The 20460-nt window shown below is 49.8% G+C and overlaps 1 protein-coding gene across 1 annotated transcript in view; it reads right to left on the bottom strand.

The window, feature by feature from the left end:
• slc26a6 (solute carrier family 26 member 6) overlaps positions 1-20460 on the bottom strand; it is a 92761-nt gene that overhangs the window by 19702 nt on the left and 52599 nt on the right. Inside the window, exons 10-15 of the mRNA XM_038812391.1 lie at positions 9819-9932; positions 8922-8999; positions 6898-6993; positions 4688-4794; positions 3127-3196; positions 946-1038 (exon numbers count right to left, since the gene is read on the bottom strand). Of these exons, the coding sequence (XP_038668319.1) occupies positions 946-1038; positions 3127-3196; positions 4688-4794; positions 6898-6993; positions 8922-8999; positions 9819-9932 (558 nt within the window). The remainder of the gene's footprint in view (positions 1-945; positions 1039-3126; positions 3197-4687; positions 4795-6897; positions 6994-8921; positions 9000-9818; positions 9933-20460) is intronic.

Consider the following 20460-nt stretch of genomic DNA (forward strand, 5'->3'; position numbering starts at 1 on the left):
GCGGGCTGCTTCCACCACCGCGGAACATGCCATTGAGGATGCGGAAAATCCCATCCACCACCTTGGGAGCCTGGTGCCTCTGGGACAGTTTGAAATTTCAAAGGTTTGTTCCCAAATGTAATTCTCAATGTTTTTTTCTGGGGAGCTTGAATAGCCTTGTGCACAACAATGCACAGTTACCCAGTGCACCATGGGGTCCAAATAAATTTCTTCACAGTTGTGTTGGAAACAGATCTACAGGGTCAACCATGTCTGCCACAAGGGCCAATTTTCATCTTAGCATGCACCTTTTTAGCTGTCCCAAAACTGCCTGCTCGAATTAGCCCCAACATGCTTCTGCCTGCCATTGCCACTGATGCCATGCAGAGACTCCAACATCTTGGAGTTGCTTGGTGCCTTTAATTGGGGGTCGAGCTCAACTCCTGTGGCCAATCAAGCCAAGTGAGGAACAACGCAGCTCAGGCGTGATGTTGGGATCCAGGTTAGGTTTTTGACCCTGCATTGAAAATCCAGCCTCATGTCTCTGAATTGTTGATTCAGGCCTCTGTATTATGAATCTAAAAGACATAACTATTATGCTGACATATTCCCACATTACACCTACAATCTCAGCATTTAAATCATGTGCCTCAACTATCCCTGGTTTTCGTTCCGACCAGTAAAAACAAACAGTCTTCATTCTGCAAGCATCTCTTCAGGACAATACAACCCAAATAATCATTCTTGTTGCAATTGACTGAAAGCTGTCCAATGAGACAAAGTCACTTCAAAGTGGGCAGAGTTTGATCCACTTGCGTTTTAGCTGAGAGTTTGGAGCGAGTGTCTGTCGAGGGACTGCACCACAGGGGAACAGAGATTTGCCATTCTTGTGACGAAATTCAAAAGCTTCTCTTCGCCCGTGACTAAAATCTGAATGTAAGTGGATCTTTAAATCAATTTTCCTACCATCTGCTTCAGCTTTTCTTCATACAGCTCAGCATTGGCAAAGTACACGGTCGCAGATGACTGGAAGATTTTGATTCCTGGAATTTCTTTTGCCTGAAAAGAAAACCCAAATAACGTTACCAATAACTGAAGCAGTTTGAAGCCGGGTTATAGCTTCATTTGAGTCACACTGCCCTTCGGGGGCCAAGCACAGAGAGGCTACTGCCTGGCTCCCGGCAGGTCAAAATCACAGGGCCTTGGGGCTGTCCACGGTCAGTCAGGTGGGTCATGGGGGAAGAGCAAGGTTATTGAGGATGGGAAGGTGAGAGGAAGTGGCAGGGAGGATGCTCTGGCAGAATAAACCAAGAATTCCCTGGTGGGGTCCAGAGGAGCAATTCTGCTCGCCCCAGTCCCACTTTAGGGAGCCTCCTCACCTGACCCGCCAGCTTTTATTGAGCAGGCTGCCTGCAGTGAGCTCCCTACTGAGAATGCAATGACATCACAGGACCCTATTTCGCCAATCTGAGGCTCTTGTCTGAGTCAGCTGGCTGTCTAAAAGAAGGGCCTGTATAAGATGGTGGCAGGTAGGCGTTGACTGGGAACTGGAACATAGGAATATAGGAATTAGGAGCAGAAGAAGGCAATTCAGTCCTTCAAACCTGCTCTGCCATTCAATTAGATCATGGCTGATCTCTTCCTGGTCTCAAATCCATCTCCCTGCCTGTTGCCCATATCCTTTTAATGGGTTTATTTAATCAAAAATATATCTATCTCCTTCTTGAAACCACTTAATGACTCAGATTCCAGCCCATTATGGGATAGCGAGTTCCACATATTTACCCCACCCTCTGCGAGAAGTAGTTCCTGCTCACCTCAGTTCTAAATCTACCGCCTCTCAACCTATATCCGTGACCTCTTGTTCTAGATTGTCCCACAAGGGGGAACAATTGGTCGATATTTACTTTATGAATCCCATTTAGTATTTTATACACCTTGATCAGATTCCCTCTCACCCTTCTAAACTCCAGCGAGTATAAGCCCAAACTGTTTAATCTTTCCTCATACGTCAACCCTTTCATTAATCTGGCCAACCTGCTCTGAGCTGCCTCCAATGCCTCCACATCCTTCCTCAGACAGGGATACCAAAACTCCAAATAAGACAACCAAAACTGGGAGGGAAAGCTTTTCACACCGAACTTCCAAAAGAACACCCTACCTAGGCACACTCCCTCACCCTATCCACATAACCCTACCCTATCCACCCAACTAAGGGGCAATATAACACAGCCAACTTACCTAACCTGCACATCTTTGAACTGTGGGAGGAAACCGGATCACTTGGAGGAAACCCATGTAGTGGGTATAAGGAGAACGTGCAAACTCACACAGTCAATCACCGAAGGCCGATATTGAACCTATGTCCCTGGTTCTTGAAGGCAACAGTGCTGCCCCAAAACGTGGGGCTCGTCCAGGATTTGAACCCAGGACCTCTTACACCCAAATGAGAATCATACTCATAGACCAACAAGCCACTGGCTTCTATGGATTCTAACCTTCTCTGCTCTAAGATAAAGACTTCTCACAACTCTCCCCACAAATATGGTCCTGCATTCCTGATACTATTCTAATTGATCTCCTGTAGTTTATAATAATTTACTGTAAAACAACTGTGTGGTAAGATAACTAGGATAAATAAAATAATGAACAACCAACACTGAACAACTATTGTGGAACTACTGCAAATAAGTCTATCTCCCAGCACGACCAACTCCCAACTTCCAGATCACATGGTGACATGATGGGTTTACAATGCCACCTAGTGGTCAGAGGTCATACATAACATTATGTACAAATTTAGATTATGCATATCATCACACTGCAAGGTTGGTACTTCTCTCAGGGCCATTCTGCCTATTTGTGATACATAACATTTACTCTGTATGCCTAAGCTTGATTTGACTCTATAAGTAAAAGGAATTTTTCAAGGTGACGGTGCCACGCAACTCTCCAGCTCTGAGTGCACACCTATTAATCAGAAAATATTTTCTAATGTGCGACAGACTTTTGCAATACTTCCACAACATTCCTCACTCCCATTGCCTTCTGTGAGCATTTGCACATTCTTATGTGTCCTATCCTTTAATTATACTTCCCTCAAACAAACAATCAAATTGTTATTGCCAAAACCGATCTTCACACTACCTCATCAAACTGCTTGATGTCCCTGTAGATATCAGTCTTCTGAACCTGTCCCAGAATTGAATATTTGGGTCTGAAAAAGAAAGCTGGATGTTCAAATCTGAAAGAATTTACATACAAATTTGGAAAATGTTAAAATAACTAAACAGGATAATAAGAATATTCCTCGTAACTAAACAGGATAGCAAGGATATTCCTCCTGCTTCAATTGACTCAGTTGATTCCGGGGACTGTCAGATCTTTTACAGGAGCCATCAGAATAATCTGAGTTGCCTTTGTTGTCTGAAATTGTGATAGTACATTGTAGGTTCTGGACTCAAAGCTGGATGAGCACCATATTGTAGTGATCTCTATATGTGCATGTACACAAGGGGTTAATGTGTAATCAGTAGCACCACATGATCACTAGAGAGCCGGACCAACAGGGGTGTGAAAGGCAACCACATTGGGTCTCTCTCTCTCTCTCTCTCTCTTGGGTGCACTGTGACCTGGGCAATAGCAGACTAATTCAGATGGCTAGTGGAGTTACGTATAGTTACCATAGTTAGATCTTGTTAACCTTGTCACTAGCATCAAAGTTAAAGTAAAGAACTCATGCAATTATTGTTGTAGTTACTCAATAAACCTTTCGTTACTACTGGACGAGTTCGAATCTTCTTCATCGAGATTCAGAAGACCTCATCACTAACCAAGAATTGAGTAGCACATGTTATCTATCACACAGGTAACAAAACACATATTTTCTGGAATTATCGTCATACGCTGTAGCAAACGTCTTGAAGCCACAATGTCACATAAGTTGCCCAAGTACAACATAAGTAGAAGCAATGCTAATAGTTAAAGAAATACAAATTATATCCAAGTTGGTCTTGTAATACTAGCTGCAATGTTATTTATTATATTGCTGATAAAATCTACTAATGTCATCTCCTCTTTGGTTCACTAGTGGCTGGCTTACCTCGGAGACAGTAAGCTCAAACCCCACTCCAGATGCTTGAGCATGTTATTTATGCTGACACTTCGGTGCAGTGCTCCATTAGTGTTGCAGGTGTCAGAGGTATAGGCCTTTGGATTAGTGGTAGCGCTCGTACTTCTAAGTCAGAAGGTGTAGGGTTCAAACCCTGTCCCAAAACATTTCCAGCTCCGAATTTTGGGCAGTGCATAAGCTGGCGGAACCCAAAACTTCTTCCCATTGCATAGGAACAACCACCCTACAGTTACGGCCGTGGAAGAAGAAGTGTTACTGTTACGGCCCATATGATGGTTAAACTTCCCATGACTCCTTCCACCACTTCATACCATACTTCGAAAGAAGAGTGTTGAGTTACACAAAATTAACTCAATCTTTTGCTAGAGTTATTACTGACTGCGAGGAGGGTTTCATAATTGGCTGGAAATAAACAGAAACCATTGCTATTGACCTGAGCTCTAGTTTAATTTCTCTTTCATTGAATTACATCCTAATAAAAGCTATACTGGAATAAATCTAAGCAGAAAGGATGGGAAAGGACATATAAACAGCAGAAAGTTTAGGGGCGCACAGACTAGTGGCTAGATTACTCACTTTTGTGTCTGGAAGATCACGGTAAGCAAGGCAAATGCAATGGAGGCAGCCAGTCCAAAATCCATCCCTAATAACACTGTGAAAATTACAGTGACGATCCAAACAATCTACAATGCCGTTGGGAAGGATTAGAAAAAGGCAAAGAAAGAGACTCAATTTTTATGGTGACTTTCCTTATGACAAAGTGCTTCACAGCCAATGAAGTATTTTTTGGAATGTTTAGTCGCTGTTATAATATAGAAAGCGCACACTCTATTTGCTCATGGCAAGCTCCCATATACTGGCGTGGACACCAGAGACACCTTGCTCTATTTAAAAATTGCACCAAGGAATCTTTTACATCCATTTGAGAGGGCAGATGGGGCCTGGAAGAAGATGCCTCTGACAATGACTCACTCTGCAGTACTGCACACGTGTGTCGGCCGAGACTTTTCTGCTCGAATCCTGGAGTGGATCTTGAACCAGGAAGATTGACAAGTGTTATAGTTCGATCTCGGGAGTAGAAAACTCAAACGTTGTAAAGCATGCAGCAAGTGCCAAAAAGGGGTAAGATTGCCAGTTTTTGTGAAATACTTTGAGGTCAGAAATCCATGGCACTACAGGGACACTCTTGCCTTATCTTCAACAAGTGTATGCCAATATTGCTGAAAATCAGCTTGGCACCCAGATATGTTGTCTTCACACCTTGTCCTGGATTATCTGCTCAGTCTTGTGGTTGTAACGCTGCAACTTCCTGAAACATGGTCAACAGGGTAGGAAGCAATATGGCCAGGGGTGGGTATTTCTAGTGCCAACATCTACGACCTTATAGATGACTTGGTGAACCATCAGTAGCAGACATCAGGATTTTGACTGAGGTTTATGTGGCTCATTCAGGGGCTCAGGCCTGGACTTCATCCCTGTCACTGACGATTGGGTAATTGTCTTTTGTGACATTTTGTATTCATTACAGGGGCCATAAATGAAATTAATTTAAAAAAAACAATTTTCCCTTTCATTTCTCCAATCATCATCTTCTTTCAGTTTGGAAGGCAGTAGCATCTGCAACCCTGAATGTTGTTATGGGCTGCATCTGATTGTACTGGGCGGGATTTTTCATTTGGTCCCGCGGTGTGCTATCCAGCGGCAAATGTGACTCGCCATTGGACACCAGAGGGATCTTCCGGTCCCACCGATATATACGCCGTTTTGCTTCAACATGACTAGAACTGATGAGCCAAATTCAAATTAATCAATTAAGTATGAGCGAGAAGCATGGAGTTTAGAATAAGAGAATAAGTAATGAAACATGCCAGATTCTATCAAATGGTCCCAAGGGGAGTGTACCCCTGTGTAGCTCTCCAGATACAAACCATTCCAGCAACAATCCTTCTGAAGTCCTACTTGGGCTTTTAGCAATTTGGGGATATATCTGTAATTTTCCTCATTGCAAAGGGCTGAGAAACTATCCAGGAAGCTGGCTAGCCCAGGGTTCACTGCAAAAGCTTAATAAAAAATACTGAACCCTTGTGACGGCCTGGTCACAGTAGGCCTTATCTGTCTCTTTGTGCCAGATACACCTATTGAGGAAGGGCATAGCACTCCCAATGTTTTGTTACATTTCAGCAGAGGATTTAGGAGTTGGAACTCGCAGTTTAAAGAGCACCTTCCCTTGGTTCTGTCACATCATTGATTCATGCACCCTGTAATTCCTCAGCATTAATGGACATTGTTGAGCTAGAAGGGGAACCACTCTGCATCAAACCTGTGCAATAGTGGCACCAAAGATAACCAGTGAATATATTTCCTCTCAGCATAAAATGGTACAAAATTTAGCAATTATCTGAACCCTTACTGTGACATTATCATAATTGTAAGAACTGCAAGGGTGAATGTAATGTCCAAATCAACCACTAAAGGGAGCTAGATGTACAACTATATAAGACATTGATGCTAAGCCTTGTGGATGAGAGGTTGAGAAGAAAGCTCGAGGACAGACTGGAGGAAAGATAGTGTGAGTGAGAGCAGATCATAGTTAATGTAATAGTGTAGAGATTAATAGTCGATGAGTGTAGATTGTATGTTTATTATCAACTGTATATTGTATAGGCGTAAGTGTCGAATCCAATTAAGTAGTGTTAATAAATTTATAGCTTTGTTCAATTTAAAGCTATTTGTGAACACCACGCCAACCATCCTAAAATTAGCAACATAAAGAACACCACACTTACCAGATCAATTTTGTTTGTCCTCCAGAAAAAGCAGATATCAGTCACCTGCTCAAACATCCCCTTGAGATTGATGATGACGATTGAGGCTAAAACAGCCTGTATGAAGGCAACACAGACATGAAGCTGAACAGAACTCTCGTGTGATACATCTATTCAACTATCTTCAGATACTTCACTGACTATTATTACATTGACTTTCAAAATAAGGAAGTTGCTGGGATGTTAGTAATTAAATCTGTCTGCAGATTTGGCCTCCACATTTAAGAAAGGATAGACTTGATTGGAAGCGGAGCAGTGAAGGTTCACTAAATTGGTCACCCGCATGAGGGGCTTGTCCTACGATGGGAGGCTGAGGAAATTGGGCTTATATTCCCTGGCGTTTAGAAGAATGAGAGGCGATCTCACTGAAACCTACAAAACGCTGAAGGGGCTCGATCGGGTGGATGCTGAGAAATTGTTTGCATTGCTCGGGTAGTCTAAAACAAGGGGTCACAGACTCAGGATAAAAGGGCCGATCATTTACGACTGAGATGAGGAGAAATTACTTCACATAAGGGTTGTGAATCGTTGGCGTTCTCTACCCCAGAGGGCTGTGGATGCTCCATTGTTGAATAGATTTAAGGTTGAAAGGTTTTTGGTCTCAGGGAATTAAGGGGTATGGGGAGGAGGTGGGAAAATGGAGATGAACCCTAGATCAGCCATGACGGTATGGATGGTAGAGCAGGCTCGATGGGTCTGCTCCTGCTCCTTTTCATTGTGTTCTTATAAATCCTATGATTTATGGGTGTTTACAGGTGAAGTACTTTCTCAGTCACTCGGAAAGTGAAGTAATGAGAACGAAAGCAAATGGAATGAGAGAGCTAAATATAATTCAGTGCAATCTAATGATTTCTGAGCTTACTAATCTTCTATGTTCTCCCCCTTGTCTCTCTGGGCACCTCCTACAAACAGCTGATTTGAACCAGCTGCAATGAACTCCATGAGAGCAGGAATCAGTTGTCCAATGATTCTGATTTGATTTCTAGTTGTTGGAGGAAACAGGTAAGGAAGGGCAGGACCAGCAAGCACAAAATGCATCTGTGTCTGTGGACTTTAAAAGGGCTAATGTAGGAGTAAAGCTGACACTCCCAGCATGAACGCATTGAATGGCTACGTAGAATGGTGGAGCGGGCTTGATGGGCTGAATGGCCTGCTCCTGTTCCTATGTCATGCAAGTCTGGGTGTGAACTTCACCCGTCAGAAGTTCGACATTCTAGCCTCCAGCCAGTGCTCTGAGACAAAGAATGAAGGAGAACGAGGAGTGAGTAAGACACATCCAACCTTTAACCAACATGTATTTTTCTTCCAACGCATTTTAGCACTGTCCCACTTATTAGTAGAATCCCTGTGTACAATAACACCAATTGGATTTTCCCAAATTGATGCATCTTAAATGAGCCTGTGGTAAGAATTCATTTGATGCAAAATTTACAGCTCACATCCCACAGAACTTGTAGAGATGTTAGTCCTCTTCTCCTTAATGGAGGGGACACAGGTCAGAACTGTCCACTTTATTTGAGCCTCCTATAAATTGTCAGGTAAAACATTGTCTGTGAGGGGTTTCCTCCGGGTGCTCCGGTTTCCTCCCACAGTCCAAAGATGTGCAGGTTAGGTGGATTGGCCACGCTAAATTGCCCCTTAGTTCCCAAAAAGGTTAGGTGGGGTTACGGGGATAGGGTGGAGGCTTGGGCTTAAGTAGGGTGCTCTTTCCAAGGGCCGGTGCAGACTCGATGGGCCAAATGGCCTCCTTCTGTATTGTAAATTCTATGATTTACCAATAGATACAGTTAATTTGAATGCGTATATGAGTGTGGGTGTGCATGTGCTCCTCACCAAATATTGATTATTCATTAAACTCAATGATAATAAATTTGACAATATCTAGTACAATTATTAAATTCTCCCACTCAGCACAACAGCCAGCACACCCATATATTTTCTTGAACATAGCCAAGGGACTGGTAGAAATGAATAAAGTGGCATACCTTAGGTAGCCGGCCAAACAGTGCTCCAACTTCCAGAATAATCACCAAGATAACAGTGCACGACACTGCGGAAGCCAACTGTGAATGATCGAATCAAAAAGAGGATTGGGTAACGAACATGTTCAGGGTGAGACACAGAGACACAGATTTCCCTTAAGGACAAAGACCACTGACATTCAGAAAATGATTAAATTATGGTTGAAGCTCCATAAATATTAGGGGAAAGTACAGTAAGAAGTCTTACAACACCAGGTTAAAGTCCAACAGGTTTGTTTCAAACACGAGCTTTCGGAGCACTGCTCCTTGCTCAGGTGAATCATATTAGGGGAAAGATAGTGTAAATGTGCAACGTTTCATTAAAAATAATACCAACATGGAGATGAAAGATGGGCCTAAACCATAATTTGATCTAAAAATATTACTATGAGAGATACATGGAGTGGAAGAGGCCACCAGCACAACCATCCTGTTCCCAGGGCCTGATCCTCCCTTTAAATGCCCTATTTTCACATTCCTTGGCGGCTAGTATTATAAATTGTACATTCATTGCTTGTTGCCATAGGAATAAAAATTCAACTCTTTGTTGACTTTCATCATCATTGTAATATTATTTAATTAAAAAATTAAATTTCGAGTACCCAATTATTTTTTTTCAATTAAGGGGCAATTTAGCGTGGCCAATCCACCTACCCTGCACTTCTTTGGCGTTGTGGGGGTGAAACCCACACAGACACGGGGAGAATGTGCAAACGGCACACAGATAGTGACCTGGGCTGGGATCGAACCTGGGTCCTCAGCACCGTGAGGCAGCAGTGCTAACCACTGCGCCACCGTGCCGCCCACCATCATTGTAATATTATGACTACAATCAGCATTTAAAGGGGGGCATAATATTACCTGTGTGTTTCCTCCAGTGGTTTCTTGAACCAGGCTCCTAGACATGGAGCAACTCACGGTGAAGCATTTAAAAAATCCTCCCACAAAGTTGCTGAGACCCAGTGCTATCAGCTCCTGCAATAAACAGATTGCAAAGTGGAGAATGTCGCCATTAACAAGCATGATAGTTTCCACAATACCATTCACTTCCAATATTTCTGGTGGCGGCAAATCTCACAGAATCACAGGATTGTTACAGCACCCAAAGCAGGTTATTCATTCATCCTGCCCGGTCTGCACCAGCTCTCCAAATGAGCAACAAAATTCCCCGCTTTCTTCACATCACCCTTCACATTATTCCTGTTCCATAATAATCCAACACATTTCTGGCAAACATCTATGAGATTCTTTTTTTTTTAGAAAATATTTTATTGAAGCATTTGTAATTTTCACAATTTAACATGCTGACATTTCTAAAACCGCGTGGGCCGACGCACAAAATACCCCCTAAAATAACAACAAACAATAAACCACGTACCCCACTTCTCCTGCCATGTCCCCAATTACCCATATACTAAGTTCACTGTCCTTATTTAACATTACCGTGCCTCCTGTTTTCCTCCCCCCCCCCCTCTTTTTTTCCCTTTCCCCCCTTACTGCTGACGTTCAGTTTTTGTTAAAGAAATCGATGAATGGCTGCCAACTCCGGGCGAATCCCTGTATTGATCCTCTCAGAACATCCATGAGATCCAAGCATACAATTCATTTTTTAAAGAAAATGTCAAATAAGGGCCAATTTAATGTAGCTAATCCGTCTACCCTGCCCATCGTTTTGGGTTGTGGGGGTGAGACCCACGCAGACACGGGGAGAATGTGCAAACTCCATACGGACAGTATCTCGGGGCCAGGATTGAACCTGGGTCCACGGCAACGTGAGGCAGCAACGCTAACACTGCGCCACAGTAACGCCCTTCAAGCAGGAAATTCAAATGGACCAAAGCACATCCCGTTCAATTGTCCGATGTAGAATTCCAATGTAATTCCTCAATTATTCTCACCGTATAAATCCCAGCTGATGTTACTACAGGACAAGTCACATCCCAGCGTGGAACACAGCCTGATAGATCCTAACTTTTATTTTTTGTTGTGAGGGTGGCTACTGAATGGAATCACAGAGACGGCTGATGAACTTTTAACAAAAGAATAAAACATTTAGTGAACTGGAAGATGTGAACTATAGTATACTAATCCTCTGTGGTGATATAACCACTGTAGTGATGTGTACTTGCAGTAGGGGGATGTATGCCTGTACCTGCAATACAGGTTCCTCCGGTAAGCCCCTGTCGGCTAGCTCCGCCCACAGGGAGCTTGTGTATAAATATGCGTGTGAGTCACTCAGACCCTAGTCTACAGTTGCAGATGGAGGAATAGCACCGCACAGCAATAAAGCCTCTATTGTACTTGTCTCTCGTCTTTGAGTATAATTGTTAGCGCCACATCCTCCATTCGCAACTATACCCTTCCAGGTACATATAGATTCGTAAGGGTGACACAAGTTACAAAATTTATCTTTCACTGTAATGTTCTCAATAAATGGAAATGAAAGTCACTATAGTCCCCGAGGACCATAGGATGCTTTCTCCTTTTGAGAGAGAGCTGGCTGGTGGTGATTTAACCTGAGGGTCACCACACCTCAGGCGATGGCAAGGTTGAGAAGGTCAAGTCTTCATGGATAACCTCAGTCGGTACGGGAATTGAGCCTGCGCTGTTGCCATTAATCTGCATCGCGAACCAGCTGTCCAGCCAACTGAGCTAACCAACTGCCCCCCACCCCTCGCAGTAAGTGCACAGTCCATGTAAACCAATAGGCAAACTGCGGTCAGACACACCACACTCTGAAACCAGGTCACAATGCCAACCCAAACAGATGCTATGGATATCTCATCAACTTCCTCCAGATGCTTGTCACTCTGCGAGCTAACTGATCTTGCTTGAACTTTGTCTTTCATACAACGGTTTCCAATCTCCGTCCTCGAAATACATTTCTTGGAACCTTCTCCCAAACAACGCTTTCTCTCAAATGTCTCCACCAAGGATTTACCTCCAGGGTTTCAACTTCTCCATCTGATATTCCTCACCCCTGAATCACCATGTGCATTCAAGTTTCGCCTTACGCACAATCTCATGGATCCCCAGTCTGCCAACAAAACATGACTGCTTCACAGGCCCAAAGAAGGTGACACCAATCTGTGGGCCTCCTTTGGTTTCTGGGTTTTTGAAAGTCCACGGGCGCCTTTCACGATGGCGCAAAGCGGCCTCGGACACGATCAATTCAGACTCCAATAAGGGGCCAGCAGCGGGGCTGCGAGAAACACAGTGGCCGTGGCACCAGAGCGGCGTCATCATCGCGCGACGACCGGATGGCACGCGCCATGTCATTTAAAGTGCGCGATCCGTGTACAGACGCCCCGACCGATGGAGGTGGCTGAGCCCCGCCGTACCGCTCCCAGGTTCAGGGATAGTGATCTGGACACGATGCTGGACGCCATGGAAGAGCGCAGGGTCAGCTTGTGTCCAAGACGTGGGCATGGCAACCAGCTAGCTAGGCACGGCTGGCATGAGGTGGGCACCACGGTAAGCGCTGTGGGGCACACCCCCCGGTCTGGAGAACAGTGCCGCAAGAAGTTCCACGACCTCACGAGGGTTGCCAAGGTAAGTACCCCGAGGGTTCCTCCGCCGCCCCCCCCCCAGCCCCCCACCACGTATCATGCCACCCCCCCCCCCCCGCCATGCAGGGGGGTGGGGGGGCTGGGGATACCACATTGTACCTGACCCACATGGGCAACACACCTCCCTGAGAGCTGCCATGGCGTGGTGCCAAGGGCCCACCATCCAGTTATAATGGCGACAGCATCTGCGCGTCTTGATGGTGACCGCCTAACTCTGATGCTCCCCCCTCCCCTCCCCCGCAGAACAAGACTGCTCACAACCTCCGTGAGCATTCAAGAACCGGAGGGGGATGACCTGTGCTGCACCCCCTCACCGTCCATGAGCAGAGGGCTCTGGGCCTTGCGGGGGGAGCCGCCACCCAGGAGGTAGCACCATGCCAGGTCGGAGGCGCAGGAACAAATGAGACTCCCCTGCCCTGCTACACCCCCTCAGCCTGTCACCTCCTGCCCCCCTCACACTGCACTCCCTACCACTGCCCCCAAGCCCCCCCCTTCAACCCACCCCATGACACATACCCCCCCCCCACACCCTAACCCTCCCGACACTGCACCCGCTCACAATGCCCCCCCCCCCCCACACCCAACTCCGGGTGTCTAACGATACATGGCAGAGGGGGCAAGGAAGGCTGACAGGAGGGCCCTGCCCTGAGGCCGTGGCACTGGAGGGGGACGCACAGAGGACGGGCAGACATGACAGGGACGAAGAGACGACGGACATTGAAGTCACTGATGGCCGTGAGTCGGACGAGGAGAGGGCCGCGAGCTGGGACAATGACAGACAGAGGACGGGGACTGTGGACAGTGACGCACAGAGGACGGCCAGACAGTCGACACACATTCCGGACAGGGCACCTAACGTGGGCCGCGGACTAGTAGCGACGGTCCAAAGATCGACCCAGGAGCCCCCAGACCTGGGGACAGATGATGAGCTTGAGTTTGCGGCACTGCTGTCACCCACAATGTCCACCATCACAGACACACTCAACCTCGGTTGGGCACATAAGTGATGAGGCTTCAGGCTCACTGACTGGTGCGCACCACACAGCCGATCCGGTACCGCAGGTGGAGATAGGAGCGGCCGAGGGGCTGGGCGGTCGGTGGGCAGCCCAGGCCCAGCACACAGCTGCCGCCCAGACAGTTCCCGGGTTCCTGGACTTACTAGACCCATCCACAGACCCGATGCATTTGGAAACCCTGGGAGTGGACAACGGGATGACGGCCGTCTTCCAGCAACTGCAGACGCGGTTGGAGGCGTCCATCCGCGTCCAGGAGCAGGGACTGGTGCCGGTCATGGCTGCCACCCAGGCCGACACCGCACGGGTGCGTTCGCGGTGGAGGCAATGGGTGCAAAGGTTTCGGCCATGGGTCAGGTTCTGCAAGGCGTGGGGCTTGATGTGCACACGTCATCTGTGGCCCAGGACACTCTCACAGGCAGCCATGCGCCAGAGGCAACTGGACATTGCCGCCGCGCTCCGGGATCTGGCCCAGTCTCAGCAGGCCATCACTGAGAGCATCGGCGGCCTTGGCCATTTGCTGGGTGGCGTCGCAGAATTGCTGCGGGAGGTTGCCCAATGCCTCACAGGGATGGCGCACTCTCTGAGCTCCATCGCTGGGAACGCTCGGACCCTGGTCGATTCCACAGCGGGCCTCCAGGACTGGCAGCGCCAGGTGTCGGTGGTGCCACGGCGCATGTCTCCGATTGCATCTCCATCCCACAGTGAGGCCTGGGGGCCACCGGGCTCCCCGAGGGAGGAGGAGGCTCTGGTGGCCGTCCCGGTGACTCCAGCAAGGGAGGTCCCGGAACACTCGGACTCCCCCCGTTCCGTCCCTGGTGCATCTGGTGGGCAGCGGGCAGAGCAGGGTGGCACCACGCTATCCAGCACGCCCGCCGAGCAGCCTGGCCCATCCAAGCCGGGTCGCCCCAGGAAACACGTGCCAAAGTGGACCAATGTCGCAGGGCAGGAGTCTCAGCAGTCCGCCTCCACTCCTGCTGTACCGTCTGGGGAAACACCAAGACGTAGCGGTCGGGCCCGTAAGGCCAAGAAGTTAGACACTTCGTAAGTTGGCACGGGTGCAGGGCACAGCTTAGTTGTAGGGGCTAGGGAACTTGTATTTGAATGTCACGATTAAATTCACTGTAACACCAAACCTAGGTGCCTCTGTGCTATGTCCGGTGCCTGAGGGGCCGTGAAGGGGACCGAGTGACGCTGGGGGTCGCAGTTCCGTGCAATGGTGAGGCCGGGTGTGTGTTCTCCACCCCCCCTCCCCCCGCCCCAACACCCCGTCGCCCTCTGCACACCGACGCCAGATGCCCCACATGGACATGTGGTGGGTTGTCCGTGTCACATACAGGGACCACCGAGGTGGAGGGTGTAGCTGTGGCCATGAGTCAGACATTGTCTAGCGATCCCGAGTTCACAGGTCATCGCAGAGTGGGTTGTCATCATTCAGCATGGCACTGATCACACCCGCTGACACAAGCAACTGTGTTAAAACATTCCCGATGTGCCGCAGGTGTAAGGTGCTGTGAAAGTGGCAGTCTGAGCGGTAGGGTTGTACGATGATGCGGGACGTGGGGGTGCTGGGTGGTGCGGTTGTGCGCATTAGAACATAGAACATAGAACAGTACAGCACAGAACAGGCCCTTCGGCCCTCGATGTTGTGCCGAGCAATGATCACCCTACTTAAACCCACGTAACCCGTATACCCGTAACCCAACAATCCCCCCATTAACCTTACACTACGGGCAATTTAGCATGGCCAATCCACCTAACCCGCACATCTTTGGACTGTGGGAGGAAACCGGAGCACCCGGAGGAAACCCACGCACACACGTGGAGGACGTGCAGACTCCACACAGACAGTGACCCAGCCGGGAATCGAACCTGGGACCCTGGAGCTGTGAAGCATTGATGCTAACCACCATGCTACCGTGGTGCAAGTGCCTAGCTCAGCGATGCCCCCCTCCTAGTTTGTGAAACGTGCGGCGATCAACGCGTCGCGTGCTCGCTCTCCTAGCCGGTGTCGTCGTGCAGCCTCCCGGCCATATCCTGCCCCCAGGTCGTGTCTGTGCCCCACCCCCTCCATCCTCCTCCTCCTCCTCATGTTCAGAGGCACGCCCTCATTGACCTCCCCCTGTGCATCCTCCTCCAGGACCTCGCCCCTCTGCATCGCGATGTTGTGCAAGACGCAGCAGACCACAACTATGCGCCCGGCCCTGTCGGGGTGGTACTGCAGGGCCCCTCCGGAGCAGTCCAGGCACCGAAACCTCATCTTTAGGAGGCCAAAGCACAACACCCCTGGTTGCAGCATGGGCCTCATTATAGCGGGTCTCCACGTCAGACTGTGGCCTCTGTATAGGCATCATCAGCCACGACCGTAATGGGTAACCCCTGTCGCCCAGCAACCAGCCCCTCAGCCGAGGGGGGTCCCTCGAAAATAGCGGGGATGAACGAATGAGCGGGTATGAAGGCATCCTGCACGCTGCCAGGGTATTGGGCGCACATGTGCATGACCTTCATGCGTTGGTCGCAGACCACCTGAATGTTCATAGAGTAGTTGCCCTTTCTGTTCAGGAAAAGGTCCCTGTCATCCGAGGGTGGATTCATGCCGACGTGCACCCCATCAATCACCCCTTGGACCTTCGGCATCCCAGCCACGGAGGCGAATCCCTCTGCCCGGTCAGCTTGGTGTGCACAGTCCTCTGGAAAATTAATGTATCTGACCGCGATGTCATACAGGGCATCGGTGATGGCCCGGACGCACCGGTGCCTGCGAGATTCCAGAGAGGTCCCCACTCGGCGCCTGGAAGGACTCCGTTGCGAAGAAATTAAGGGCAACCGTCACCTTGACGGCCACCGAGATAGCATATCCTCCCCCCGTTCCACGTGGTGCCAGGTGTGCCACGAGATGGCATATATGTGCCATGGTCTCCCACTCAATCGGAGTCTCCTCCTGCATGCCGCATCCGGACGCTCCTGGAACGGAGCGGTTTGGGAGGGAGAGACGACAACAACATGTTCAACGACGGCACTTTGACACCTCAACAGCCAGGGCCAATGGGATGCATGGGTGCCCCGGCGGCCCTGTGCCGCTGCAGACACACATGCAACCTTCGCCCTGCCCACAGTCTCCGTCCACCGCCCACTTAACCCCGTCCCTCCTCATTGAGGCGTCACTTGCCTCGGCCCATCACCATGACCTACACTTGGAAGCGTGTCTTCGCAACCGTCCTGCCATGGAAGGCCAGCTGGCATGTCGCTCCCAGGGGTAATTGTGCCCAACCTCACCCCCCCCCAACACCACGGCGGCATCATTTGCCCCATCCCCTTCACCTACCTCCACCCCCTCCTCCTACCTCCACCCCCTCCTCCTACCTCCACCCCCTCCTCCTTCCTCCACCCCCTCCTCCTCCCTCCACCCCCTCCTCCTCCCTCCACCCCCTCCTCCTACCTCCACCCCCTCCTCCTACCTCCACCCCCTTCTCCTACCTCCACCCCCTCCTCCTACCTCCACCCCCTCCTCCTACCTCCACCCCCTCCTCCTACCTCCACCCCCTCCTCCTACCTCCACCCCCTCCTCCTACCTCCACCCCTCCTCCTTCCTCCACCCCCTCCTCCTCCCTCCACCCCCTCCTCCTCCCTCCACCCCCTCCCCCTACCTCCACCCCCTCCTCCTCCCTCCACCCCCTCCTCCTACCTCCACCCCCTCTTCCTACCTCCACGCCCTCCTCCTTCCTCCACCCCCTCCTCCTACCTCCACCCCCTCCTCCTACCTCCACCCCTCCTCCTTCCTCCACCCCCTCCCCTACCTCCACCCCTCCTCCTATCTCCACCCCCTCCTCCTACCTCCACCCCCTCTTCCTACCTCCACCCCCTCCTCCTTCCTCCACCCCCTCCTCCTCCCTCCACCCCATCCTCTTCCTCCACCCCTCCTCCTACCTCCACCCCTCCTCCTTCCTCCACCCCCTCCTCCTCCCTCCACCCCCTCCTCCTACCTCCACCCCCTCCTCTACCTCCACCCCCTCCTCCTACCTCCACCCCCTCCTCTACCTCCACCCCCTCCTCCTCCCTCCACCCCCTCCTCCTACCTCCACCCCTCCTACCTCCACCCCCTCCTCCTACCTCCACCCCCTCTTCCTACCTCCGCCTCCTACCTCCACCCCCCTCCTCCTACCTCCACCCCCTCCTCCTACCTCCACCCCCTCTTCCTACCTCCACCTCCTCCTCCTCCCTCCTCTTCCCTCCACCCCCTCCTCCTCCCTCCACCTCATCCTCTTCCTCCACCCCTCCTCCTACCTCCACCCCCTCCTCGTTCCTCCACCCCCTCCTCCTCCCTCCACCCCCTCCTCCTACCTCCACCCCCTCCTCTACCTCCACCCCCTCCTCCTACCTCCACCCCCTCCTCCTCTCTCCACATCATCCTCTTCCTCCACCCCCTCCTCCTACCTCCACCCCCCCCCTCGTTCCTCCACCCCCTCCTCCTCCCTCCACCCCCTCCTCCTACCTCCACCCCCTCCTCCTACCTCCAACCCCTCCTCCTACCTCCACCCCCTCCTCCTACCTCCACCCCCTCTTCCTACCTCCACCCCTCCTCCTACCTCCACCCCCTCTTCCTACCTCCACCTCCTCCTCCTCCCTCCTCTTCCCTCCACCCCCTCCTCCTCCCTCCACCTCATCCTCTTCCTCCACCCCTCCTCCTACCTCCACCCCTCCTCGTTTCTCCACCCCCTCCTCCTCCCTCCACCCCCTCCTCCTACCTCCACCCCCTCCTCTACCTCCACCCCCTCCTCCTACCTCCACCCCCTCCTCCTACCCCCACCCCGGGCATTGCGGCGTCCTCCTCCAAACCCCCCCCCCCCCCCAACCCCCAGCACCGGCCATGGACGCCACCTCCTGCTGCCGACGGTGAGGCTGGCCACTCCCCTCCTTCCTCCACATTGCCAGCCAGCACGACTGGCTGACGAATTTATGTACCAGATGTCAATGGCGACGGCGTGACCTGGGCTCACGCTGTCGCGACTTCAGCCCATCCGGGCCGCTGAATAGCGGGGGGCCCGGAGAATCGCCGTACTTGGTACCTTGGGCGATTCTCCGCCAGGCGCGGCTCCGACCTCGATGACGCCGTTCTTGCCGTCTGTGAGAATTGCGGAACGGCGTCGGACCAGCGCTGCGGGAAAAAATGGCGTGCACGGCGATTCTCCCATATGGCACGGCATGGGAGAATCGCGCCCCACATTATCTCTGGATCCCTGTATTGGAGTCTCTGCTCCTCGCTATTAACTTTACTTAACAGGACCTTTTCCCAGATTCTTGTTCTTTCCCTTTGACTAGAAGGTCATGTTGGAACTTTGTTCTGCCCCTCTTCCTGATTTTGGGACCTTTCTGTTCTTTAATTTAGGATGTGCTGTGTGCCACCTTGGGTCACATTGTCCCAGCTGAACTGAAACTGCTTCTTGTGACTCTGTCGGCCCTTTCTGCTGGGCAACAGCATCGTTTTCCCCCTACTTTAAAAGTCATAAAACCTCATTAAAATGCAGGTAGACAAACAAACCCATGGACTTGTTGGCAACTTTTAAAAAAAAGTAAACCCCAAACTCCAATTTACATAACATACAACTGCAGAAATCTAAATTAAGCTTAAAAATAAAGCCAAAAACTTAAACTTAAAGCTATAGCTTATGCCCAAAACACACAAATACAAATATAAATGACCTAAAACGATATTTATTTCCGAACATTAATTTTCCATAGGAAATAAATATTATCAGTTGTAGCTTTGAAACAGCCATAAAGCTATGGTTATATAATGATAAATTATATTATCCAGGGCCATTTAGGAGGCAAGTAAACAGGGAACAGACAACATGATGTTGTGTGTCCTTCACAATGAAGAGAATTGTTTTTGAACCATGCTCAGGTTATCTAACAGATCTCAACACAGGTATTTCTCGGTCACTGGATTGCTCTCAGAAGCAGAATTATGCTGAGTAAACCAATTAAAACCGTAATAGTTATGGAATGAGTAAAGGCTGTTTGGTTCAACTAGCTTGTTTATTACAGTCTGTGTTTGACAGCCTCAGTAATTCCAGATTTTCCACCCGTCTAATGTCCCCCCCGGGGGGGGCACGGTGGCCTAGCCCGCGATCGAGGCCTACTAATCGGCAGGCGGGCTGGTTCCGTGGGGGCCTACTTTACTCTGCGCCGGGCCCCTGTAAGGCTCCGCCATATTGCCCTGGGGCCGGCGCGGAGAAGGGAAGCCCCACGCATGCGCGGAAATATGCCGGCCGTTCCACACATGCGCAGATATACGCTGGCTATTCCGTGAATGCGCGGACCCGCGCTGGTGCATTCACTCCCGCGGGTTTCCCGGCAGCCTGAGGTGGCCACAGTAGGAAATCCCATTAGCAGGTGGCGGGAATGGAGAATCCCGCTGCCGGTGAGGGTGAGCCGCCCGGGAAAACCTGGCTGGACCGGAGAATCCTGAACCTCATTTTTAAATCTCTGGGGAAAATGTGCGATAATAAGTAGCCTTCTTTATTTTCAAACCCACGTAAAAGCTTGGTGCTGGAATTCAATTTGGACTACCATTAGAGTCAAAGAATATACACACTGCACATACAAATTAGTTTGACCACGGCTAGTAAGAAAGCACATAAATTCTGTCCATGACAGAATGTAAAGGGACACAAAATTACATCTGATTTAATCTTAAAATTGGAACATTTAAATATTGAAAAATTGGAAAGAATTTAAAAGTTCTTTCACTTAAACGATTGCAAGGATGTAAAATGGGCTGCCCCAAAAGATCACACTTTCAGGATGAATTGAGGTTTTTAAAAGGGAATTTCTCAGGAAGTAATGATATTAAGGTGAAAAATTGGGATTAGGTTTAAATCTGCCAATGGCTGGTACGTTGAATAGTTTAAGGTAAAG

Source organism: Scyliorhinus canicula, chromosome 11, assembly GCF_902713615.1.
Source record: "Scyliorhinus canicula chromosome 11, sScyCan1.1, whole genome shotgun sequence".
In the NCBI taxonomy this organism is placed as follows: Eukaryota; Metazoa; Chordata; class Chondrichthyes; order Carcharhiniformes; family Scyliorhinidae; genus Scyliorhinus; species Scyliorhinus canicula.